At 41.9% G+C, this 27,310-nt stretch overlaps 1 protein-coding gene across 1 annotated transcript in view; it reads left to right on the top strand.

Annotated features, from left to right (window-relative positions):
• Positions 1–27,310, top strand: part of LOC140491842 (protein diaphanous homolog 1-like) — a 342,842-nt gene that overhangs the window by 92,392 nt on the left and 223,140 nt on the right. The window contains exons 6-11 of the mRNA XM_072590241.1: positions 2,129–2,212; positions 8,131–8,191; positions 9,443–9,582; positions 9,890–9,998; positions 11,301–11,411; positions 12,792–12,910. Coding sequence (XP_072446342.1) covers positions 2,129–2,212; positions 8,131–8,191; positions 9,443–9,582; positions 9,890–9,998; positions 11,301–11,411; positions 12,792–12,910 — 624 coding nt within the window. The remainder of the gene's footprint in view (positions 1–2,128; positions 2,213–8,130; positions 8,192–9,442; positions 9,583–9,889; positions 9,999–11,300; positions 11,412–12,791; positions 12,911–27,310) is intronic.

Consider the following 27,310-nt stretch of genomic DNA (forward strand, 5'->3'; position numbering starts at 1 on the left):
TTGTCATCTTCTATATGTTGCAGACTCTGACCATATGTCAGTCATATTCACCAAGGCTCTTAACAATGTTTGCAACCTGAAGATATTACAATTTGTATCATGGCCAAATAAATGCTTTGAATTATGGTCACCGTTGTAACATGGGCTAACCTAACAATCAGTTTGCATGTAGCTAGGTCATACAAGCAGCGATGAGATAAATGAGAAAATGGCCCATTTAGGGTTAAATATTGTCCCAAGACATTGGATGAAGCCTCTGCTAGTCAATGAAAATGCCACGTGATCTTTTAATGTTACCTAATAGGGCAATTAGGATTAGCATCTCACTCAATATATGGTACTTCCAATACTATAGCACTTGTTTAGCACAACACTACAATATCTATCTAGATTGTGTTGTGATGTACTCCAGATGATTTGTGCCCACATCCATCTGACCAAGGTGGGTGTGCTCTGAAAATAAAATAAAGTACTGCCCTCCGTAAGACAGTTTGAGCTTGAAGAGACACTGTAATATCAAACATTCTGTTAGTTAATCTAGCTTCCCTGGGATTTTAATGCTCTTTGAGATTTCACAGGAACCTACAATGTTCAGTGTTGTTGGCATAATGTAACCAAAGGTTGTTCATTTAAAAACAATTGAAAGGATAAACATCTAGCATGTAGTCCTACCATAGACCCACATTAAGGGATGACGAGTTGTTTAATATCAAATGAGGACTCATTTATGAGAGAGTTTAAAAAAGATAGGCGGTTAAGTATTTTTTAAATAAGAACATAGTATAAGAGTATAGTAAACATGTACGGGGCAAAATGAGAACTTCCATTTATGTGGCAAGTTTCCTGTAATAAAACTGTCAGTTGCACCTCAGAGGAGTGCAGTCAGACACAAATTAATGACATTCAAAAGGAAATATTTGAATACGTTAGAAAAGCTTGATCCAGATATCGATTTTAAGGAACGCTAGGAGGAAGAGAAGTTTAGGGAAGGGCAGAGTGAATGGAGTATGAGAGATTTAGGAAGTTACATTGAACATCAGATTGGTGCCTGAGTTAGTCCTGAGGTTCACTGTGTCCTTCAGCACAAACACAAAATAATTGTCCCACCCAAGAGTTTCTTGGTTTCTCAGCTTTGTTGTCAGCTTTTCTCCATTACATTGACCATAGAATAGTACAGCACTGGAACATAATGCCATTCTAAATTGATCCCATCTGCCTTTACATCGTCTATATTATTGTATTCCCTGTCTGTTCAAGAGTGTCTCTGAATGCCTCTTCAATGTTGCTATTATATCTACTTCTACCACCTCCCAGTACTGTCCAGGCACCACCACCTGTGTTTAAAAAAAAAAATTCATGGTTAAAACTTTCCCTGTCTCACTTTAACTCTGTGTCCCCAAGCATTTGACATTTCTACCTGGGAAAAAGACTCCTGACTATTTACCCAATCCATCGTCTTATGTTTTATACTTCTACCAGACCTCCACCACCACCCCCCCTCCAGTTTTTGATGTTCCAGGGAAAACAATCCAAGTTTGTCCAACCTGTCCTAGCTATTACAGATCTATTGAAAGAGCTTTGAATTCTGTGCAAAATATGGTGGTCTGTTCACAGTTTCTGGTGCTGGATGTCATGTTAACTGTTTATTCCCTGAATATTATAATCCAATTTGCCAGTTCATTGAAACTGTAAAGGATGATAAAATATCGTAACTGGTATGATAAGCTTGTAACAAGGGCTATCAGTAATCCTTATAAATTCCTTGATGTGTGTTTGGTTATTGTATATACATTGGTACCCATTGGTGTTAAGAAAGTGCTGGCATGATTCAGGATTGATACTTCAGTTGACATTAGGGATTCATTGACGTCGGACAACATTAAGCTGTTAATATCATCAAATACTACCACGCAAGCCTTTCCATTGAGTAACTTCTAGGTTTGTTCCTTCAGAGATAGTTTAAACTAAAAATTAACATTCCAATGACTGAGCCATAATTAAGAAATTTAGACGTGTCTTAATTTGACCCTAAAATCGTGAACCCAGTTGCTGCAAACCATTTGGAGTAAATATTCCACACTGTAAGTAATCTAATCTAATCATCTAATTTGTTTTCTTTCTTTAACAGTTGGGTGCAGAACTTCGGTACAGATGGGCTAGCGACACTCTTGAGTATATTGAAAACATTACAGGATGAGCAGGACCCTTTAAGGTAAAGAAATCATACTACTTTTTGTGACCACTTTTTCACAAATGTACTCGAGCTTTCCTTTGCTGACTTGATGTCTGTGAATCAAGTATCTCTGTTAAAAATAAGATTTAAATAGTCTGCATGTGCTTTTCAATCTGAGTGCTAAATCATTTTAAATCTTGCCTCTTTTTCAACTTGTTCCCTTGTTGAGACGTTTGTTGATGTCCAATAGAATCTGACAATGTTATCAAATGCATCAAGGATTCACTTGGTAAAGACATGTGACATATTGCAACCTCCAAGCACTGAACTTGGAGTTGGATCATCCCAAGTGTAGTCCCTCGTCCATATTGTTAGCTGGTCTCAAGTTGGGATGCTAAATATTAGAAACTCTTGGGTTAGGATGCGATGAAAAGGAACGTCTGGAACAATTCTTTCCTGCTGGACATCCATTAGCCTTTGCATTGAGTGGTCATCTGTCCATAGGCAAGTCCTCTGCTCATTGCTATATCTCTGCTGCCCTGCGTTTTCCTCTTTACTTGCTTGTCAGAGGTTTCTAATTTTAAACTTCAATGAGCATTATGACTGGTGAGAGGAATACATGAGTTAGTTTTCTGTTGTCTTCGTTGTGCACGTAAAGGACACACAAATTCTTTTCCTGACGATGCAACATCCGTTAACGAGCATTAACAGTCAAGGTTCGAGCTCTTTCGCCACCATCATTGAAATTCATGGTTCTACGGTTGGCCATAGCTCTTGACCCTGACATTTGGCACCTTTACCTGGGCCTGAGTGCAGTCAGGCAGAATAAAGCAAATATAAATGCTGCAACAGGACCAGAAATTGCTGGAGAAACTCAGCAGATCTAGTTGTCTGGTTACAACTCTGAAAAGAGCCCAAGAATTAACATATGAGATTGATAACCTTTCATCAGAACTGGAAAAGTATTAGAAATACAGCAGTTGTTAACAAGTACAGGGACAAAGAAAGCAGCGAGGTGAGGAAGTATCAAGGTGGGACATTTGTGATAACATAGGCTGAGTGGCCTACATCTGTTTCTATCAAGCTGACATAGTTTTGTCAAAGGAAAATCCTGTTTTAACCAACATATTTGAGTTCTTTGAAGAAGTGACTTGTGCTGTAGGAACACGGGAACCAGTGGATGTGTTGTACTTCGCTTTCAAGAAGGTGTTTGATCAGGTGTCACAGGAAAGTATATTGCGGAAAATAAAACCTCATTGTAGGGATAACACATTGGTGTAGATTTTTTAAAAAAATAACTTGATAACAGTGAGTAGAGAAATGAGTGAGTCTGACCAGGTGACATGAGTGATGTGTTGCACAGGGGATCTGGGGGCTTCAGCAGTTCAAATGCATGATTTAGATGAAGGAATCCAAGATGTGGGAGCTCCGTTTTCAAATGATACGAAGATAGGTGGGAAAGTGAATTGTGAAGAGGACACAAGAAGCTTACAAAGGGATATAGTTGAGTGAGCAAAAATCTGGCATAAAGAGTAGGATGTGTGAAATTGTCTTTTTTTTAATCACATAAAAAAATAACCATTTTATCTTAATGGTGAGTTTGCAGACTTATGATGCACTTTGAGAGAGCTGAGTGTCCTAGTGCATGAATCTCAGAAGGGTAGAATCCAGAAAAGCTAATGGAATGTTATGTTCTATTCTATTGAGTGGAGTTAAATTCACGCATAAAGATCTTATGCTTCACAGTCATCCAGGGCATCGGCGAGACTGTATCTGAAATACTGAGTGCTGGGCACCGTACTTTTAGAAGGTTTATTAGACTAATACCTGGAATGAGTGAATTGCCTTATGAGGAAAGGCTAGACATGCTAAGCCTGTGTCCTCTGGAGTTAAGTCAGAAGTGTCTTAATTGAAACACACACGATCCTGAGGGGACTTGAGTAATGTCAATGTGCGAAAGATGTTTCCTCAAAAAAAAACCTTGAGCTGACAATAGCTGAATCATTCAGAGAGCAGTTAAAAACCAATACCATTGCTGACAGCCTGGAGTCATTTGTAGGTTAGACCAGGAAAGCATGGTGAATTTTCTTTTTTTAAATGGACTTCAGTGAACTACTTGGGTCTTTACGATACCTGCATAGCACATGGTCAGAGAATCATAGAGATGTACAGCACGGAAACAGACCCTTCGATCCACCTCGTCTATGCCGACCTGATATCCCAACCCAATCTAGTCCCACCTGCCAGCACCTGGCCCATATCCCTCCAAACCCTTCCTATTCGTATACTTATTCCAGATGCCTTTTAAATGTTGCAATCATACTAGCCTCCACCAATTCCTCTGGCAGCTCATTCCATACACATACCACCCTCTGTGTGCAAAAGTTGCCCCTGAGGTCTCTTTGATATCTTTCCCCTCCCTCACTCTAAACTTATGCCCTCTAGTTCTGGATTCCCCCACTCAAGGATGAGACTGTGTCTATTTGTCCTATCTGTGCCCCTCATGATTTTATAGATCTCTCTAAGGTTCCTCCCTCAGCCTCCAAAGCTCCAGGGAAAACAGCCCTTGCCTATTCAACCTCTCCCTATAGCTCAAATCCTCCAAACCTGGCAATATCCTTGTAAATCTTTTCTGAACCCTTTCAAGTTTTACAACATCCTTCCGATAGGAAAGAGACTGGAATTGCACACAATATTCCAACAGTGGCCTAACCAATGTCTTGTACAGCCCCAACTTGACCTCCCAACTCCTGTACTCAATACTCTGATCAATAAAGGGAAGCATACCAAACGCCTCCTTCACTATCCTATCTACCTGTGACTCCACTTTCAAGGAGTTATGAATCTGCACTCCAAGGTCTCTTTGTTCAGCAACATTCCCTAGGATCTTACCATTAGGTTTGGTAAGATTTGTTTTCCCAAAATGCCACACCTCACGCTTATCTAAATTAAACTCCATCTGCCACTTCTCAGCCCATTAGCCCATCTGATCAAGATCCTGTTGTAATCTGAGGTAACCTTCTTCACTGTCCACTACACCTCCAATTTTGGTGTCATCTGCAAACTTACTAACTGTACCTCTTATGCTCACATCCAAATCACTTATATAAATGACGGAAAGTATTGGACCCAGCACCAATCCCTGTGGCACTCCACTGGTCACAAGGTCCAATCTGAAAAGCAACATTCCACCACCACCCTCTGTCTTCTACCTTTGAGCCAGTTCTGTATCCAAATGGCTAGTTCTCCCTGTATTCCATGAGATCTAACTTTGCTAATCAATCTCCCATGGGGAACCTTGTTGGACGCCATACTGAAGTCCGTATAGATTACATCCACCGGACTGCCCTCATCAATCCTCTTTGTTACTTCTTTTAAAAAAAACTCAATCAAGTTTGTGAGACATGATTTCCCTCGCACAAAGCCATGTTGACTATCCCTAATCAGTCCTTACCTTTCCAAATACATGTACATCCTGTCCCTCAGGATTCCCTCCAACAACTTGCCCACCACCAACATCAGGCTCACTGGTGTATAGTTTCCTGGCTTGTCCTTACTACCCTCCTTTAAACAGTGGCATCACGTTAGCCTACCTCCAATCTTCCGGCACCTCACCTGTGACTATTGCTGATGCAAATATCTCAGCAAGGGGCCCAGCAATCACTTCCCTAGCTCCCCACAGAGTTCTAGGATACACCTGATCAAGTCCTGGGGTGTTTCATGACATCCAGCACTTCCTCCTCCTAATATGGGTATTTTTCAAGATGTCACCATCTAATTCCCTACATTCTATACCTTCCATGTCCTTTCCCACAGTAAACACTGATGCAAAATACACATTTAATATCTCCTCCATCTCCTGATGTTCCATACAAAGGCTGCCATGCTGATATTTGAGGGGCCCTACTCTCTCCCGAGTTACCCTTTTGTCCTTTAATGTATTTGTAAAAACCCTTTGGGTTCTCCTTAACCCTATTTACCAAAGCTATCTCATGTCCCCTCTTTGCCCTCATGATTTCCCTCTTAAGTATACTCCTACTGCCTTTATACTCTTCTAAGGATTCATTTGATCTACCTTGTCTATACCTGACATATGCTTCCTTCTTTTTCTTAACCAAATCCTCAATTTCTTTAGTCATCCAACATTCCCTACACCTACCAGCCTTTCCTTTCACCCTGACCGGAATATACTTTCTCTGGACTCTCATTATCTCATTTCTGGAGGCTTCCCATTTTCTAGCTGTCCCTTTACCTGCAAACATCTGCCACCAATCAACTTTTGAAAGTTTTTGCCTAATACCATCAAAATTAGCCGTTCTCCAATTTAGAACTTCAATTTTTAGATCTGGTCTATCCTTTTCCATCACTATTTTAAAGCTAATAGAATTATGGTCGCTGGCCCCCAAGTGCTCCCCCATTGACACCTCCGTCACCTGCCCTGCCTTATTTCCCAAGGTAGGTCAGGTTTTGCACCTTCTCTAATAGGTACACCTACATTTTGAATCAGAAAATTTTCTTGTACACACTTAACAAATTCTTCTCCATCTAAACCCTTAACATTTATGGCAGTCCCAGTCTATGTTTGAAAGTTAAAATTTCCTGCCATAACCACCCCATTATTCTTACAGATAACTGAGATTTCCTTACAAATCTGTTTCTCAATTTCCCTCTGAATATTAGGGGGTCTATAATACAATCCCAAAAAGATAACATCTCTTTCTTATTTCTCAGTTCAACCCAAATAGCTTCTGTGGATGTATTTCTGGGCATATCCTGCGCTAGTGATTGCTGGGCCTCTTGCTGATTTGTATCATTGATAGTCACAGGTGAGGTGTTGAAAGACTGGAGGTTGGTTAACGTGCAGGTTCATAGCCCCTTGAAAGTGGAGTCGCAGGTGGATAGAATAGTGAAGGAGGTGTTTGGTATGCTTTCCTTTATTGGTCAGAGTATTGAGAACAGGAGTTGGGAGGTCATGTTGCGGCTGTACAAGACGTTGGTTAGGCCACTGTTGGAATATTGCGTGCAATTCTGGTCTCCTTCCTATCGGAAAGATGTTGTGAAACTTGAAAGGGTTCAGAAAAGATTTACAAGGATGTTGCCAGGATTGGATGATCTGAGCTACAGGGAGAGGCTGAACAGGCTTGGGCTGTTTTCCCTGGAGCGTCAGAGGCTGAGGGGTGACCTTATAGAGGTTTACGCAATTGTGAGGGGCATGGATAGGGTAAATATGCAAAATCTTTTCCCTGGGGTTGGGGAGTCCAGAACTAGAGGGCATAGATTTAGGGTGAGAGGGGAAAGATATAAAAGAGACCTAAGGGGCAACTTTTTCATGCAGAGGGTAGTACATGTATAGAATGAACTGCCAGATAAAGTGGTGGAGGCTGGTACAATTGCAACATTTAAGAGGTATTTGGATGAGTATATGAATAGGAAGGGTTGGGCCGGGTGCTGGCAGGTGGGACAAGATTGGGTTGGGATATCTGGTTGGCATGGACAGGTTGGACCGAAGGGTTTATTTCCATGCTGTACATCTCTATGAATCTATGACTCTAACAGATTCCAATGATCCAAAAATGTGAATCCTTCTCCCAAAGACCAGCTCTTCAGCCACACATTCATCTACTCTATCCTTCTTTTCCTACCCTCAGTAGCTCGCTGCAGTGGGAGTAATCCAAAGATTGCTAATCTCCAGGATCTCCTTTTTAAATTCCTGCCTAACTCTCTGTATTGTCCCTTCAGAATCTTATCCACCATTAAATTACTTTTTTAATTTGAGATCTTTGTTTGAATTCACGTTTCACTATCTGAATTGTGGGATTCGAAAATGACCTCAAAGCGTTCATCTGGGAATCTGGATTATTAATCCCCTCACATTACCATTGGAGAAATAAGTGCATAGGTGGGCACAAAACCCGACACGTTTGCATGTACTAACATTGTTGTATTCTCTCTCGCAGTCTGAACACAAAAATTCAACATGAAATTATTAGGTGCCTCAAAGCTTTTATGAACAACAAGGTGAGTGTTTTAATAGCTGTACCTGGGTCAGTGTTGGACCCAGTTGACAGACTTCATTTTCTGTATATGTTGAATTTTTGTTGCTCCTCATTAACCATGTTTAATTGCTGATAAACACCAAATATTAACCATAGACTAACTCAGAAATACAGAACTGGGACATTCTTCCTTTGCAAAAGCATGTAAGCTCAGATAGTTCATTAATGCTGTGGCTGAAGAAGTGCTTTGTTAAAACTTCATTCACGGGATAAGGGCAAGGCTGGTATTTTTTGCCCATCCCAAATTGCCCAGAGGGCAGTTAAGAGTCAACCATTTTGTGGGTCCGGAGCCACATGTCGGCCACACCAGGTAAGGATAGCAGTTTCTTTTTCTAAAGGACATTAGTGAACCAGATCGGTCTTTCATGACAATTGAGAATTGATTCATGGTCATCATTCGACTCTTAATTCCAGATTTTTTAAAAAAATAGTTAAATTCAAATTCCACCATCGACCATGGCCTCGGGGCTGGGGGGCATCTCCAGAATATTTTCTGGGTCTCTGGACTAACTGTCATCGCCTCCTCTGACTAGAGTGTCAGTAAAGATAACAGACAGGGGGAGGAAATTGTGTGAGGGACTTCTGCCCTCTTTCCTTCACTTATTCCTCTCTGAATTCCTGTTAGCAAAACTTTATTTTTCAAGTACTCTCATGGGTACTTTCACTTTTACGTACTTGTTGGAGGACTTCTGTCATCTGCTGAATGTTCTGCTGTGCATCTGGGAAGGATTGCCCAAGTTTTTGAACTGGACAATATCACTGCAGTTCTCCCCTTTCCCTTTCACCCAGCACTGTGCCACATCCATAAGACCATAAGACATAGGAGTGAAAGTAAGGCCATTCGGCCCATCGAGTCCACTCCGCCATTCAATCATGGCTGCTGGGCACTTCAACTCCACTTACCCGCATCCTCCCCCTAGCCCTTAATTCCCCGAGACAACAAGCATTACCTGGTTGTGAGGCCTCCAGTGAACTTCCAGCTGTGGTGAGGTTAGTAGCACCCTTTCTGAAGCAATGTATTGAACACTTTAACTAACACAACAAACAAAATAAGCATGGTCATGGACAGGAAGATCCATTTGGATCTGAAACAAGCAAATTCAGTTGAATGTTTCTGGTGTCGCTCCTTTGTTTAAAATATAATTTGTTTCAACTTATTCATTCGTCCTTCCAATGTTAGGTAATGCAACATTTTTCAAACTTAATTTTCTAGAATGGGATAAAGATGATGTTGGATTCAGAAGATGGCATTCTACTGTTGGTCAAAGCCGTAGATCTTAGTGCTCCATCTATGATGATTGATGCTGCCAAGCTATTGTCTGCTATCTGTGTCCTGCCAGGACCTGAGAATATGTAAGCAATTGATCCTTTAACAATCATTCAATAATGGCATTTCATTGGTACATGAATCATTTTTTGGTACAATGAGATATGCTTCTTTGTTGAACTGCCAGTTCCTCTTGGCATATGCATAACTCAGAATTGTAACTTTTCTTCAAATGCCATTTTATGAAGCAGTATTTATGCAGTGAGATGTAAATATTTGAAAGGAGACTGAAAGTAGCAAGTTTAATTGTGAGATATGAAATGATTACTGGAAAGGTGGATTTATATTCATGGCTACTTAGCACTGATTGTATGTTACACTGTACTCCCCTAGGCATGAAAAAGTGCTAGAAGCAGTGACCGAGAGAGCAGAGGAGAAAGAATGTGAAAGATTCAAGCCACTGTTGGATGGATTAAAGATCGGACAGAGCATAGCACTAAAGGTGAGTTATCCTGATGAATAAAAGCAGCCCATTTAACAAAAAAAAGGCATTTATAAATTTGTTTTTGATGGAAAGTTTGTACCACTCTCATTGGTCATTAGAGTTTTTACAGGACAGAAAGAAGTCCTTCTATACTTTGAATGTACTCTTTTATTGATATCAGAACAGACTGAGTGTTTCTATATGCATTGTGATGGTAATGGAAAGCCTGTAGGTAAGTGGGAAATATTGAAATATCCAAGCTCCCCTAATGATATTTCTCAACTAATACAAATAACATTTAAACCTACCTGCTGGTAGTAACGTGTAGATTCACAACAGAAGATGTTTTTAATGTTGGTGTAGATCCTACTGATCAAATTCTGTGGCATTGCAATAGCATCATCATCAAACCTGTCATGTTAAAAACAGAGAAGTTAAAAGGAGTAGGCCATTCGACCCTTCGAGCCTGCTCCACCATTCAAAATGACCATGGCTGATCAGCCAACTCAGTACTCTTCCCACTTTTGATCCCATTAGCCATAAGAACTACATCTTAGTCCTTCATGAGTTCATTGATCTCACACAGTGACAGTACTGAACAGAACTAAAAGAAGAAAGTTCTAAACATCCTTGGACCTCTCTGATTTTAAAATGTTTTTGTTTGTATTATTTTGTAAATCGATATTAAATTAACAATTTGGATCTGTTAGTTGTAGGTTGGAATTTTGGCACATGACTTCCGTTAATTGGTCCTCTTTGACTGCATGTCTTTCATTACCTTATATCAAATTTGGAGCTTCCATCGCAGACTATGGGTTTAGAGTGTGTTGCCCTTTTGGGCTGAGGGAATGCACTTTACCATAAACCCATACAAAATAGGAACAGGACTTGGCCATTTGGCCCCTCGAGCCGACTCTGCCGTCCCATTTAAAGGAGGGAATCGCTCGACTTGTCTCGTGCCTGCATAAAGGGACTTGGTAGGCATTTCCTGCTGCTCACCAGAACTGGAGTTGTTGTATTTTTGTATTAAGGGCTTCATAATTAAATAGGTGGAACTGAAATATATTTTAATCAAGATCTATTTGAATAGTAGAACAGACAGTAGAATAGTAGAGAGACTCCTGATTTGTTTTCCTTTCCTTGGTCTTCTCTAACACCCGATCTGCAGCTCTAGCTGAGATCAGCTGACTCCCCCAAGCCAAGTATGGGACTAACTTGCTTGAATTACATTTGTGGCGTGTGTTGTTAAGATGATTGCGTTGTGCTGTCAATGATACGGTTATCTTTTAACTCTTCTGGAATTATTCTCTCTTTTCTCAGGTGGCATGCATGCAGTTTGTTAATGCCCTCATCATTCCTGCCGACGAACTCGATTTCAGGATTCACCTGCGGAGTGAGTTCATGCGTTTGGGCCTCAGTCGGATATTACCGGTGAGCATTTTTTTGTTTTACAATTTTGAGGCAACTGATGAAGGAAGAAACCAAATCCAGTCTCTGAATGAAATAGATTTGTTCACACTTTTTGTTAGTAAAAGTCTCTTTCTAGCTGCTCAACTAAACATCCAAAGGGGAAATGTTCAAGTGAGTTGTTTAAAATGTTTCTTCAATGAGACAGAGCAGTGTTAATGGGCTCATAGGAAGTGAGAGATGTTGTTGATGATGCCATGGGAGTTCTAGAGTATGCATCTCACTTGCTGGTTGCATGGTTTTCAGTGGGAAAGCAAAGGAAGGACATGGGCTCAAGGTATCAGTATCAGAAGATGTTTTTGAGGGTTGGGGCAGTGTTGAAGTCTCCAGAGATCGGGAGAGGAGAGGTTGTGTTGACATTTGATCAGACAACTAAGATTTTAAATTTGGGATATTGGAAATGAAAAGCCAGGCTAGGTAAGCAAGCAGCAAGGATAATAGTGAATGGAACTTAGCATGAAATAATTCAGCATAGGTTTGGATGAGTTGTTTGGATCGATGGAGGAAGCACGGAGGCCTCTTGAATGCTTCGAAAGTGGTAAAAGCACAAATGAGGCCCTTGACATCAGAATGGCTGAGGTATGGGCAAAGCTAGACAAAATAATTGAGTGGGAATGATAAGTTTTTTTTTTGGTCGAGTGATTTCAGAATCAGAATCTCAGTTGATTCTAAGGATAAAACTGGTCTGATTAAATCAGCAGCTGTGTAAGAAGGTGGGGGTCTGGTAGTGGTTGAAGATTGCTATTGGTGACGGGAGTATGTAGTTTTTTTTTAAACGGGGCTAAAGGTAGGGCTCTCAACTTTGCTTGTCCATAACCCAGCCCCAAGTGAGTCACAAGGACTCCCAGTGAGACATTGCAATCTAACAGATCTGAAGGAGTTGAGAAAAGTCCATGAAGTTCTCCAGTTTTCTCCCCCAGCCCAAAAATTGACCGATTAGGTGGATTGGCCATGTTCAATTGCCTGTAGTGTCCAGGGATGTGCAGGCTAGGTGGGTTAGCCATGGGAAATGTGGGGTTACAGGGAAAAGGTGGTCTGGTGGGATGTTCTTCAGGGAATCGGTGTGAACGGGCCCGGCCAAATAGCCTGCTTCCATACTCTAGGGACTCCAAGTTTATAAGTACTCGTGCTTTTATTCATCAGCATGACTATGAAATCCTACCTTGTGACAATCCCTTTTTTATTGCTTGAAATACACCTTCAAGAAAATGTGTTCCAAATTTTCAGATTGCTTCACCTTTCTGTAGGTCTAGGCATCTACAGCCGTAAGTTGCATAGTGTCTAATTCTCAAGCATCCACAACAACCTGAAGGTAACTGTGTTACTTTATTTACTGTTTTATAGGAATTAAGGAAAATTGGAACCGAAGAACTTAATGTGCAGCTTTCTGTGTTTGATGAACATGCGGAGGAAGATTCAGAAGATTTGAAAGGTCGCCTGGAAGATATTCGAATAGAAATGGAATATCCTTTCAGTGACATGTGGAGTTGTTTAGGTAGATGTTACCTGTCTGTCTCTCTTCATGAAAATTGCTTTAGTTTCATAAGAAAGCTGTAATCTTGGTGATGAATAAGGAGGAGGAAATTTCCTCTTTGGGCAAATTTAGCTATTCTGCATGGAGTTTGCACATTCTGATAAACCTGAGTGATAAGCGTGTTTCAGGTGGTTTGAGTAGAGTGTACTGAATTCTGAATAGTTTCTTCCCCCAAATTAAATAGTACTGAAATCAGAGTGTGTATAATACAACAAGGCCAGAGTGTATACTGGTTAGCATCAAACCCAGGTCCCGAGGAGCATCTGGTAGCTGTTGGAAAACATTCATCACAGCTCCAGGGCATTGCTGGAATTCTTCATCAGAGTGACCTAAGTCCAACCATCTTTACCTTTTCTCCATCACAAGATGGGCAGCACGGTGGCTCAGTGGTTAGCACTGCTGTCTCACAGTGCCAGGGATTGCTTGTCCATAACCCAGCCCCGAGTGAGTCACAAGGACTCCCAGTGAGACATTGCAAAGTTGAGAGGATTCCAGCCTCTGGCGACTGTGTGGAGTTTGCACATTCTCCCTGTGTCTGTGTGGGTTTCCTCCAGGTGCTCCGGTTTCCTCCCACAATCCAAAGATGTGCAGGTTAGATGAATTGGCCATGCTAAATTGCCTGTAGTGTTCAGGAGTGTGTAGGTTACGTGCATTAGTCAGGGGTAAATGTAGAGTAATGGGATAGGGAATGGGTCTGGGTGGGTTACTGTTCAGAGGGTTGTTATGAACTTGTTGGGCTGAAGTGCCTGTTTCCACACTGTAGGGATTCTGTGAAGATCAGTAGCAAAGTTGTTTGGGATTATTTGCAACTTGTTGTTTTTGACTGCATTCATCTGTTCACAAAAGCTCATATGAGTGGCAAGTAATATTCATACCAGGCGATAGCAATTTTCAACAAGAGCAAATCGAAATGTCTTGCTTCAAAGTTCAGGTGGTAGTTGAATCCCCTACCCTTGATATTCTGATTTGTTAAAATTAACCATATCATTAACTAACTGGACATGAGGATGTACAAGTGCATTGAGTACCTCCCCAAAGCCCTGCCATTTAGAAGGCACAAATCAGGATGTGATGGAATACAGGATAGGATTAAATTACTGCAAATGCTAGAATCTGTACTGAAGACAAAGACAGCTGGAAGTCACAGTGGATCAGACAGCATGAGCAGAGAGAGAGCAAGCTCACTTTTCAAGTCTGGATGAATCTTCTTCAGAGCATACTGCTGTGATTTCCGGCACTCTGTTTTCAGTGTGATAGAATAGTGTGCACTCAGATAGGTACAGCTGCAATAATCCTGACACCATGCTTGATTTGGCACCATGTTAAACAAACTCCACTATTTTCTCTCCGTGCAGCAGTGTGTGACATCAACAAGGTGCATCACAGTAATTCAACAAAGCTCTGTTGACAGCATTTTCCATTACCACCTAAAAGGACAGATGCATTGAAACACCACTACCTGCAAATTCCCCTCCAAACTGCGCACTATCCTTCCTTGGACCTTTATTGCTGTGCATTCCATGTTACTGCGTCAACGTTCAGAAACACTCTCTCTCAAACAGCACTCTGATACCTATACATAGACTGTCGTGACCTCACAACCAGTACCTTGGGTAATTAAGAATGGACAATAAATGTTGGCATTGTCGACCTCCAATGAGCCTATTTTAGAAAAACCTCATGTCCTCCTGGGCAGCTCCAGTTGTCCTACACCCCTACTCTCCTGGCCTGTTAGTGTCACTACTACTTTTAAATACCCTGATTTGCTTGTTATAAATACTATGGATTTGTGTACGGCATTTTTGAATGCTAATCGACCTGAATGCTGAGTGATGCTCTGTACACTGCAGGGTGTTGTAACAATATTTTGTGTAGGCCACTGCTCGTGTGTGAATCCAGATTGTTATTTATGGTAGCTTTGGTGCTACCTTAGTATGTTTATTATTTTAAAGGTTCTATATAAGAACAAGTAGTAGTAGTAGTAGTAGTAGTAGTAATAGTAGTAGTACCCAGAGAAATGAGGTGATGCAGGAGCTCCTGGCGATCTGCACTTTAGGAAGCACACCCATGCATTCCCACTCGAATGCCATCGATTTTGAATGAGACCAAAGTAGATGATTGGGCTATGCAGCAAAAATCCAATTTGTGTTAGCTGATGATGTTAGTCTGCTCTGGTGTGTGTGATACATAGGTCTCCCAGGGTAGTTTTAGTTATGGGCCGTGTTTTCTTCTAGCTTTCAGTCATGGGATTCATTTCCCTAAACACTCGTCTGTTGTTTAAATTGAGAGTTAATGAGCTGATGAAAGATTAAACACAGACTGTAATGGAATGGTTTTGTGAGTTTCAGCTTGAGCGTGGCTCTGAGGACTGTAGTAGATCTCCTGAAATAAAATTAGTTACAGCTTCTTTCTGGTTGAGCTTATTTCAATATGCAAATTGTAAGTTTGTTTTTGAGGTTTAAAAACAAGCTGAAGCAAATTCTAACATCATTCCTGCAGACAGAAGTTTCCTGCCTTGCACTTTGATGGGATTATTCTCACCTTACTTTCCTTTAAAGCAGTCTTCTAGCAACCGTGTATTTTTTAATCAGTGAGTCATAGAACATAGAACAATACAGCGCAGTACAGGCCCTTCGGCCCTCGATGTTGCGCCGATCAAAGCCCACCTAACCTACACTAACCCACTATCCTCCATATACCTATCCAATGCCCGCTTAAATACCCATAAAGAGGGAGAGTCCACTACTGCTACTGGCAGGGCATTCCATGATCTTACGACTCGCTGAGTGAAGAACCTACCCCTAACATCAGTCCTATATCTACCCCCCCTTAATTTAAAGCTATGCCCCCTTGTAATAGCTGACTCCATACGCGGAAAAAGGTTCTCACTGTCAACCCTATCTAACCCCCTAATCATCTTGTACACCTCTATCAAATCACCCCTAAACCTTCTTTTCTCCAAAGAAAACAACCCCAAGTGCCTCAGCCTTTCCTCATAGGATCTTCCTACCATACCAGGCAACATCCTGGTAAACCTCCTCTGCACCCGTTCCAGTGCCTCCACATCCTTCCTATAGTATGGCGACCAAAACTGCACACAATATTCCAGAAGCGGCCGCACCAGAGTCTTATACAACTGCAGCATGACCTCAGGACTCCGGAACTCAATTCCTCTACCAATAAAAGCCAGTACGCCATATGCCTTCTTCACTGCACTATTTACCTGGGTGGCAACTTTCAGAGATCTGTGTACATGGACACCAAGATCCCTCTGCTCTTCCACACTATCAAGTAGTCTACCATTAGCCCAGTAATCCATCTTTTTATTACTCTTACCAAAGTGAATCACTTCACACTTAGCTACATTGAACTCCATTTGCCACCTTTCTGCCCAGCTCTGCAGCTTCTCTATATCCCGCTGTAACCTGCCATATCCTTCCTCACTGTCTACAACTCCTCCGACTTTCGTATCATCCGCAAACTTGCTCACCCAACCTTCTAACCCTTCCTCCAGGTCATTTATAAAAATGACAAACAGCAATGGTCCCAAAACAGATCCTTGCGGAACACCACTAGTGACGGCACTCCAAGATGAATCTTTGCCATCAACTACTACCCTCTGTCTTCTTCCAGAGAGCCAATTCCTAATCCAAACCTCCAACTCACCCTCAATGCCATATCTCTGTATTTTCTGCAGTAGCCTACCATGGGGGACCTTATCAAACGCCTTACTAAAATCCATATATACTACATCTACCGCTTTCCCCTCATCTACCTCCTTCGTCACCTTCTCAAAGAATTCAATAAGGTTTGTGAGGCACGACCTGCCCTTCACAAAACCATGCTGACTATCCTTGATCACATCATTCTTATCCAGATGTGCATAAATCCTATCCCTTATAATTCTCTCTAAGACTTTGCCCACAACAGAAGTGAGACTCACTGGCCTATAGTTACTAGGATTATCCCTACTCCCCTTCTTGAACAAGGGAACCACGTTTGCTAGCCTCCAGTCCTCTGGCACTACTCCTGTAGACAAAGAGGACACAAAAATCAAGGCCAATGGCTCTGCAATCTCCTCCCTTGCTTCCCAGAGAATCCTAGGATAAATGCCATCAGGCCCAGGGGACTTATCTATTTTCACCCTTGCCAGAATTTCCAACACCTCTTCTCTACATATCTCAAAGCCATCCATTCTACTTATTCGTGCCTCAGTATTCATATCGACAACAATGTCCTGTTCCTGAGTGAATACTGACGAAAAGTATTCATTCAGCGCCTCCCCAATCTCTTCAGCCTCCACACGCAACTTCCCATTACTATCCTTGATTGGACCTATTCCTTCCCTAGTCATTCTTTTATTCCTAACATACCTATAGAAAGCCTTAGGGTTTTCCCTAATCCTACCAACTAAGGACCTTTCATGTCCCCTCCTTGCTGCTCTTAGCTCTCTCTTCAGGTCCTTCCGGGCTACCTTATAACTCTCAATCGCCCCTATTGAACCTTCACGCCTCATCTTTACAAAGGCCGCCCTCTTCCATTTAACAAGGGATTCCAACTCCTTATTAAACCACGGCTCCTTCACACGACCCTTTCCTCCCTGCCTGATAGGTACGTACTTATCAAGGACACTCAATAGTTGCTCCTTGAACAAGTTCCACATATCAATTACGCTCTTGCCTTGGAATCTACTTTTCCACTCCACACATCCTAAGTCATGCCTCAACGCATCATAATTTCCCTGCCCCCAGCTATAACTCTTGCCCTGTAGTATACACTTATCCCTCCCCATCACGAGACTAAAAATCACCGAATTGTGGTCACTGTCCCCAAAGTGCTCACCTACCTCTAGTTCTAATACCTGGCCTGGTTCGTTACCCAGAACCAAATCCAGTATGGCCTCACCTCTTGTTGGCTTATCTACATATTGTGTCAGGAAACTCTCCTGCACACATTGCACAAACACTGACCCATCTAACGAACTTGAGCTATAGCTTTCCCAATCAATATCAGGAAAGTTAAAGTCTCCCATAACAATCACCCTATTACTGTCACTCTTCTCCTGAATCATCTTCGCAATCCTTTCTTCAACGATTCTAGGACTATTAGGAGGCCTGTAAAAGACTCCTAACAGGGTGACCTCACCTCTCCTATTCCTAACCTCAACCCAAACTACCTCAGATGGCAAATCTTCATCCATCTTCCTTTCCACCGCTGTAATACTATCTTTGACAAGCAAAGCCACACCCCCCCCTCTTTTACCCCCACCTCTGACCCTACTAAAACATTTAAACCCTGGAACCTGCAACAGCCAATCCTGTCCCTGATCTAGCCATGTCTCCGTAATAGCCACAACATCGAAGTCCCAGGTACCAACCCACGCTGCGAGTTCACCTACCTTATTTCGTATACTTCTGGCATTAAAGTATACACACTTCAAGCCACTCTTCTGTTTACAGGCACGATCCTTTAAGATTGATACCATATTCCTACCCTCCCTACACTCCAGGTCCTGCACCCTAAAGTTACAGTCTGGGTTCCCATGCCCCTGCAGAGTTAGTTTAAACCCCCCCCAAGAGCACTAGCAAACCTCCCCCCAAGGATACTGGTGCCCCTCAGGTTCAGGTGCAGACCATCCTGTCTATAGAGGTCCCACCTTCCCCAGAAAGAACCCCAGTTATCCAAATACCGAAATCCCTCCCTCCTGCACCATCCCTGTAGCCACGCATTTAACTCTTCTCTCTCCCTATTCCTCGACTCTCTATCACGTGGCACGGGTAACAAACCAGAGACAACAACTCTGTTCGTTCTAACTCTGAGCTTCCAACCTAGCTCCCTAAAAGCCTGTCTAACATCCTCAGCACTCCTACCTATGTCATTGGTGCCAATATGGACCACGACTTCAGGCTGCTCCCCCTCCCCCTTAAGGACCCGGAAAACACGATCAGAGACATCACGTACCCTTGCACCTGGGAGGCAACATACCAAACGTGAGTCTCTCTCGTTCCCACAAAACCGCCTATCTGTGCCCCGAACTATCGAGTCCCCAATTATTATTGCTCTGCTCTTCTCCACCCTTCCCTTCTGAGTAGCAGGGACAGGCTCCGTGCCAGAGGCCTGAGCCCCGTTACTTACCCCTGGTAAGTCGTCCCCCCCACAAGTATCCAAAACGGTATACTTGTTCTTGAGGGGAACGACCACAGTATCATCCAAGATACTGCGATAACTTTGGCAGAGTTATAAAATTTAATAGGCGTTCTTTGCATGGGTGTACTCAAAAATGATTGATTCTGCATTGTTTTCTCTCTTGATAACTGAATAATTAGTATGTTTACTTACAGGTCCTTCTGAGGCCTTTTTTATTTGTTTATCTTCCAAACTCAAAGTCCACTTTATTTTCAATATCTTAAAAACTAGGAGGCAATCAAAAAGACTTGACAGTAGAATGTGGGTGTGGATGAATTGAAACCCAAATAACCAGAGCAGATTTGGATGGAATCTGTTTCATTCAAGCACTGATCAATTTTTCAGAGATGCTATTGCACACCTCTGGAGCAAGTGGGACTTGAATCCAGGACTCTATCATCTGTGCCACAAGGCACCAACGAGGTATTTTAGTTGAATGGTGAACCAGGTTTATTTAAACAACTGACACAGGTCACATTTGAGTGTTGGGAATCGCATAGAGGGATGCTTGTATTCGTTAAATCTCAACTTTCTAAAATGATTCGAAGTGTTACTCTTATTCAGTATAAGATTTGACACCTGTCTATTTTCCCTGGTCCTTGCACCTAGAACTGAGAGGTCATACCGTAAAGTTAGGAACAAACCTTCCAGCAGTGAAATTAAGAAGCACTTCTAACGCTCAGGTGTTTGCATCCTCTGTTACAAAGGATAATTGGTTTTAAATCAAAACTTAGTTTTTAATTCTGAAATATTTTTGTTAACCAAAGACATTTAAAGTATATGAGGCAAAGGAGTTGGATGGAGTTAGGCTGCAGGTCAGCCAGGATGGACCCTGTGTTTATGACACAAATCATGACCTTTGTAAATAGACTTGTTTAACATTAACTCATAGCATGTGGGTGTTGCTGGTTGGACCTATTCCGATTTGCCATTGAGAAGCTGGTGGTGAGATATCTTCTTGAGTTACTGCAAACTGTGTTGTCGGTAGAATCTCAATGGCATTAGGGAGGGAGTTCCAGGATTTTGACCCAGCAACAGTGAAGGGACAGTGATATATTTCCAGGTCAGGATGGTGAGTGGCTTGGAGGGGAAACAGGTGATGCTGTTTTTGTGTATCTTCTGCCCTTGTCCTTCCAGATGGAAGAGCTCGTGAGTTGGCTCCTTTGTGAATTTGTACTGCACACCTTGCAGCTGGTGCACACTGCTGCTGAGCGTTGTTGATGGAGGCAGTGGGTGTTTGTAAATGAGTGTTAATCAAGTGGGCTGCTTTGTCTTGGATGGCATCAAGCTTATTAAGTGTTATTGGAGCTGCACCCACCCAGGCAAGTGGGAAGTATTCCATCAGATGGTGCACAGGCATTGAGACATCAGGAAGTGAGTTACTTGCCAGTGTTCCCAGCATCTGACTGGCTCTTGTAACTTCTGTTTTTGTCTGATGATTCCATTCAGTTTTTGGTCAATGATGAGCTCTTGGATGTTGATAGCGGGGGATTCATTGATGCTAATGCTGTTGAATATCAAGAGGACAATTAATGATATCTATCTTGACGATTAAGAGCAGATTGATGGAGTGATAATTGGCCGGGTCAGGTTTGTCCTATTGTTGGGTTCTCAGGAATATGCAAATGACTTTACAAGAACATTAAAAGCTAAAGTACACAGATGGAACAAAAATTCAGGGAGACTGCCTCAGTGTTCAGGTTCTGAGGAGTTACAGTCGATTATTCTGATCCTTGTTAATCACATGCAATAAACTCTCATGTTGCTTCAAACTCGCGCAGCAAATGCTTACAGCCTTGATATGAAATACCTGGTCCCCTAATCCTGCAGGAATTTTCAGCAAATTCAATTCCTAACTAACCAAAATAACCGATTTGAACTGCAGGCATTCAGAGCAGAAAAGGAAAAGATTTTTAATCCATTGGTGGCTTGAGCAGTCTCGAGCTACACAGTGTAGACTGAGGTGATGTGGTCGTTTGCTTTTAATTTCATGACTGACCACGTGGACTACAGCAGTCTCTCTTCAGCTGTGGGGCACTTTTATATTTTGAGTAAATTTGGCTGACGTTCTTTTCTCTTTTTTTCAGAGTCTATGTTTGTGTTGTGTCACTCATTTTGAAGGCATTCAGTCAGACCGCTCCTTGCACACATTCATTTCTCTGGTATGTCAGTGGTGACTTTATTTTTGCCTGTTCACTTCATATTTCTATTTTTGCTGCACCCTACGAATTGAAATATGACTCATCATCTCCAGAACTGAAAAAAAAACTCATTTTACTTTTAGTTCAGCTTTGAAGTAGATGCAGAACATATTCTTTTATGTTGCACGCTGATCAAATGTGTAAAGATTCTGCTGTATGAATGGGGCCTCAATGTTGTATGGTACAGATCTTTTAATTATTCAAATTTCAACACATTTGCCCCTGAACAAAAAGCAAATTTTAGGTTTTCAGCTCTGTGAGCCAGTCAGGGCGTTGGAACTGGCTGCTATTATGAAACTATACCACAGGAGGGCAGCAAAACCACAGCAATAGTAAACACCCTACAATTTTCTCAGCTGTGTCAAAAGCATCTGGTACAAATTTTCACTCACCATTTGAAGCCACATTGTGGTGAAAGCAGAGTTGCAAGTCATAAGAGCAGTGGCGCCGGCACAAAATCTCCCATCTGTGGAATTTTCTTGGTTTGGCTTCTGTAATTTATCTGTAACTGCAGCATTTAACAATTCAGGAGCAGGAGCAGGAGTAGGCTCATCCACCTTTTAATCCTGGTCTGCATTTGATAAGATCAGAGCTGATCTGATTGTAACCTCCGATCTACATCCCTGACTACCCTCAATAATATTTGGATCCCTTCATTAGTCAAGTATCTACCAATCTCTACTTTAAAAGTGATGAACAATTCCACCTGTATCACTTTCTGGTGGATGCAGTTCCAAAAACTCTGTGGAAAGACTGATCAGAGGCAATGCCACTTATTGCTGTAGTAAGATTTGAACACGTGTCTCTAGGGAATTAAGCAGGGCTTCTGAATGACCAGTTCAGTAACATCACCTCTGTATTATCAACTTCTTCATTATACCCTCGACATTTTGCTGCAACAATCTGCACTTTACAGTAGCAATCACATTTGAACTAAATTTAATGCACAGAATAAAAGTGATTTTTGTTATGGTAGTGTTATTTTCTGTCACTAATTTCATTCACATCTGTCTTCCTTCCCCTTTCTGCAAGATGCTTAGCACTTGTGTCACAATCAAGTGTTCAGTCCTCAGGAGTGATTCTTGTTGGTTCACAAGTTGATAGACAATGTCATAATGACAGTCGAAGCTGCTTCAGTAGAAGCACAGTCAAGTGCAGCTGTACTTGGGCTCATTGTTGACATGAGTGAAATTCAGCTGAGTGTGCATTTTATTTCTCCACTATCGGGACACTGAGGCCATTTGTTACTTGCCTCTTGCCAGCTTAGCTGAAATTAACACCATCAACACAACAGTCCTGTTCTGTTTGGTTAAAGTAGATGGGAAAATCTGTTTCCAGTGGTCACTAGCTAGGCGACACAGCTATAGGGTAAGTGACAATAGAATAAAAGTAAAATACAAAGTATAGCACATACACGGAAAATGCTAAAGAAATTCTGTAGGTCTGGTGACATCTGTGGAAAGGGGATCAGAGTTAACATTTGAAGTTCTGAATGACTGTTCTTCATGAAGATACTGCCAAACCGGCTGAACTTCTGCAGCATTTTCCATGTTTATTTCAGATTTACAGCATCCACTGTATCTTTTTAAGTATTTTTTGCACAGTGATTAACTGTGATGTTAAACATGGCACCTGAAAGGGTAGTGAATCAGATTCATCAGTAACCTTCAAAATAGAAAATGAACAATTATTTCAAATACTCTTTTCCCCAGGGTATGGAGTCCAAAATGAGGATGCATAGGTTTCAGGTGAGAGGGCATAGATTTAAAAGGGACCTAAGGAGCAACTCTTTCATGTAGAGGGTGGTATGTGTATGGAATGAGCTGCCAGAGGAAGTAGTAGAGGCTGATACAATTACAGCATTTAGAAGGCATCTGGATGGGTATATCAATAGGAAGGGTTCAGAGGGATTGGGGCCAAATGCTGGCAAATGGGACTAGATTAAGTTGGACCAAATTCACAATAAATATCTGCTTGCCAAGTCAGCACTTGCTAATAGTGCAGGGTTCAAATTTAAAAGCATAGATTTGGATTTGTTCTGTCTAAATCAAAGCTTGTGGTTTGTTTTACGAACCGGTTTCAAGCTATTGTAAATGATAATGGAAAATTATTTAGTGATGCATTTCATGGCTGTTAGGGATCTTGGGAAAGGAAACAGCTTACCATATGAGAAATGTTTCAGCAATCTGAGTCTATATTCAATGGTGTTTAGAAGGATGAGGGTTGAATCTAATTGAAGCATACAGAATACTGATGGCCTGGAGAGTGTGCATGTTGGGAAGATGTTTCCATTTATAGGGAAGTCTAGGACCTGAGGGCACAGCCTTAGAGTGAAGGGTAGACCTTTTAGAATGAAGATTAGGAGAAACTTCTTCAGCCAGAGAGTGGTGAATCCATGGAATTCATTGTCACAGAAGGCTGTGGAGGCAAGGTCAATGAGCATGTTTAAGACTGAGATAGATAGGTTCTTAAGTATCAAAGAGATTAAGGGTTTTGGGGAGAAAGCAGGAGAATGGGGTTGAAAAACTGATTAGCCATGATTGAATGGTGGAGCAGACTCGATGGCTGAATGGTCTAATTTCTACTCCTATGTCTTATGGTGAAAGGGTCTGTTTTCGGGCTGTATAGCTCCATGACTCTAGTTAAGATGGGATGGGAAGAGAAGCAGTCCCAGTCGACAGCGTAGCTTCTTTCTGTGTTGCAACATTCTGAAGAGATTGAACAACAGTGTGGTTCAAGTAACTTTTCTTGGCTAATAAGCAACGTTTTAATCATACTGAGATATAGAGAATTTCAGAGAAGTGATGGATGTAATGAATATTGTAAAATCCAAGCTGTTACTTGATTTATTTTGTTAACTCCTGTAGGAAATCCTATTAAATATCTGTATGCTATTGTCAGCACTTGTTAATACTGCAAGGTTCAAATTTAAAAGCATAGATTTGGATTAGTAACTGATAGCTGAGTTCTGTGTAAATCAAAGTGATGGAGCTTGAGGTTTGTTTTACGAACAGGTTTCAAACCATCGTGAGGAGTGATTTGCAATTTTTGGAAAATTCTGTGTTGCATTTCATGGCTATTAGAGACCTTGGGAAAGAAAACAACTTCTTTTGTGCTCTTAGTGGTATTTTTGTTTGAAACGTTTCACTGATGGAGATTTGGGACTACACCATGCATTGTGAAACTTTTACAAAATAAAACAAAGAAGTCTGATGGAACTGCATAGTGTTGTGGTCAGTCTACATTTTGAGTACAGTCAGTGTTCAGTCTTGGTTTCTGAGTCACAAAAGAGAAATCCGCACACTGGAGGCAGTGAATATTGACAGTGAGGGACAGTAAGACACTCTGATCTATCCAGCTGGTCTCACTAAGCATTAATTAAAGACTCTCCACATCACCCAAAAGCCATGCAATCTGGGGGAGGTGAAAATATTTAAGAATATATTCTAAAAGTAAGAAGAGCTAAGAGACTGGTCCAAAGTATACAGTCCATCTTCCTTCCCACCTATATGCTCCACCCTCTGCTCCGACCTATCACCTGTGTCTACCTATGGCCTTCCAAGCTACCTTCCTGCCAGCCCCAACCCCCTCTCCTATTTATCTCTCCAGCCTCTCTTTCTTTTTCCCACCGCCCCATTCTTGATGAAGGGCTTACACTAGCTATGTCAACTCTCCTGTTCCTTGGATGCTGCCTGATCTGCTGTGTTTTTCCAGTGTCACACTTTTCAACTCTGATCCCCAACATCTCCAAAGTGTAGAGTGCCTGGCTTGTGAAGAAAGATTGTGGAAAGTTGGGCTTTTAACCAGGAAAGATGCAACCCAACAGTTGATCTTATCAGATGGTGGGAATGTTAACATTGAAAGTTTATTTATTAAAATCTGTCATTCTAAGTCTTGAATGTGCTTAACAACCCAGCCTCTACAGCCCTCTGCAGTAAAGATTTCCACAGATTCGCAACTCTCTCAAAGAAACAGTTCCTCTTTAACACTGTTCTAACTGGCTGACCCAGGTCGTGCCTGACAAACCTGTTGGAGTTCTTTGAAGAGGTGACAAGTAGGTTAGACCAGGGAAACCAGTGGATGTTATCTACCTAGACTTCCAAAAGGCCTTTGATAAGGTGCCACACGGGAGGCTGCTGAGCAAGGTGAGGGCCCATGGTGTTCGAGGTGAGCTACTGGGATGGATTGAGGATTGGCTGTCTGACAGAAGGCAGAGAGTTGGGATAAAAGGCTCTTTTTCAGAATGGCAGCCGGTGACGAGCGGTGTCCCGCAGGGTTCAGTGTTGGGGCCGCAGCTGTTCGCATTATATATTAATGATCTGGATGAAGGGACTGGGGGCATTCGAGCGAAGTTTGCCAATGATACAAAGTTAGGTGGATAGGCAGGTACTACTGAGGAAGTGGGGAGGCTGCAGAAGGATCTAGACAGTTTGGAAGAGTGGTCCAGGAAATGGCTGATGGAATTCCATGTGAGCAAATGCGAGGTCTTGCACTTTTGGAAAAAAGAATACAAGCACAGACTACTTTCTAAACGGTGAGAAAATTCGTAAAGCCAAAGTACAGAGGGATCTGGGAGTGCTAGTCAAGGATTCTCTAAAGGTCAACATGCAGGTTGAGTCCGTGATTAAGAAAGCGAATGCAATGTTGTCAATTTTCTCAAGAGGGTTGGAATATAAAAGCACCGTTGTGCTACTGAGACTTCATAAAGCTCTGGTTAGGCCCCATTTGGAGTACTGTGTCCAGTTTTGGTCCCCACACCTCAGGAAGGACATACTGGCACTGGAGCGTGTCCAGCGGAGATTCACACGGATGATCCCTGGAATGGTAGGTCTAACATATGAGGAACGGCTGAGGATCCTGGGATTGGATTCATTGGAGTCTAGAAGATTAAGGGGAGATCTAATAGAAACTTACAAGATAATACATGGCTTGGAGAGGGTGGACGCTAGGAAATTGTTTCCGTTAGGCGAGGAGACTAGGACCCGTGGACACAGCCTTAGAATTAGAGGGGGTCAATTCAGAACAGAAATGTGGAGACATTTCTTCAGCCAGAGAGTGGTGGGCCTGTGGAATTCATTGCCGCAGAGTGCAGTGGAGACTGGGATGCTAAATGTCTTCAAGGCAGAGATTGATAAATTCTTGATGTCACAAGGAATTAAGGGCTATGGGGAGAATGCAGGTAAGTGGAGTTGAAATACCCATCAGCCATGATTGAATGGCAGAGTGGACTCGATGGGCCGAATGGCCTTACTTCCACTCCTATGTCTTATGGTCTTATGGACCCATCATTGAGAGATTATGCCCTCCAGACAGAGACTGTCCCTCAAGGGAACATAACCTTTTTGTATCTATCCTGCCAGATATGATAAGAATCTTAATATGTTAAGGTCACCTCTGATTCTTCTAAACTTCAGTGAGTACAGAACCAACCTACTCCACCTCCTTATAAGAAAATCCCTCCATATCAAGGATCCACACAAGTGAACCTTCAAGGTCAGTAGATCTTTGCATATCAGAACTGTTCACAATATTCCAGATGTGGTTTAACCAGTAAGAGAGAAATAGAGTTAACATTACAAGAGCAGGAATAATGGAGGAATATGCAAGTCCTTAATTATGATGGTGGTGCTGAATCATGTGGCATTATAAAACAAATGGTACACTTCTTTTTCATTGCATTGATTGATATTGGGATTATAATGGATGCATTAAATGTGGATCCTTGAAATAGCTCAGTGATGATCACTCAGCCTCCGCCCCATTCATGCAGTTCCCGTAATAAAATACTTTTCCTGTGATTGTAAATAATTAATTTTGCAAAACAAGGATAGGTTTGTGTAGCTAGATAATTGCCTTCTCTCATATCTGTACAGTCTCTCTCACTATTCCATAATTCTCCTTTTCCAAATTCACTGAATTTATCTTGACCTAAATGTACTGAT

This window comes from Chiloscyllium punctatum, chromosome 20 (genome assembly GCF_047496795.1).
Source record: "Chiloscyllium punctatum isolate Juve2018m chromosome 20, sChiPun1.3, whole genome shotgun sequence".
Classification (NCBI taxonomy): domain Eukaryota; kingdom Metazoa; phylum Chordata; class Chondrichthyes; order Orectolobiformes; family Hemiscylliidae; genus Chiloscyllium; species Chiloscyllium punctatum.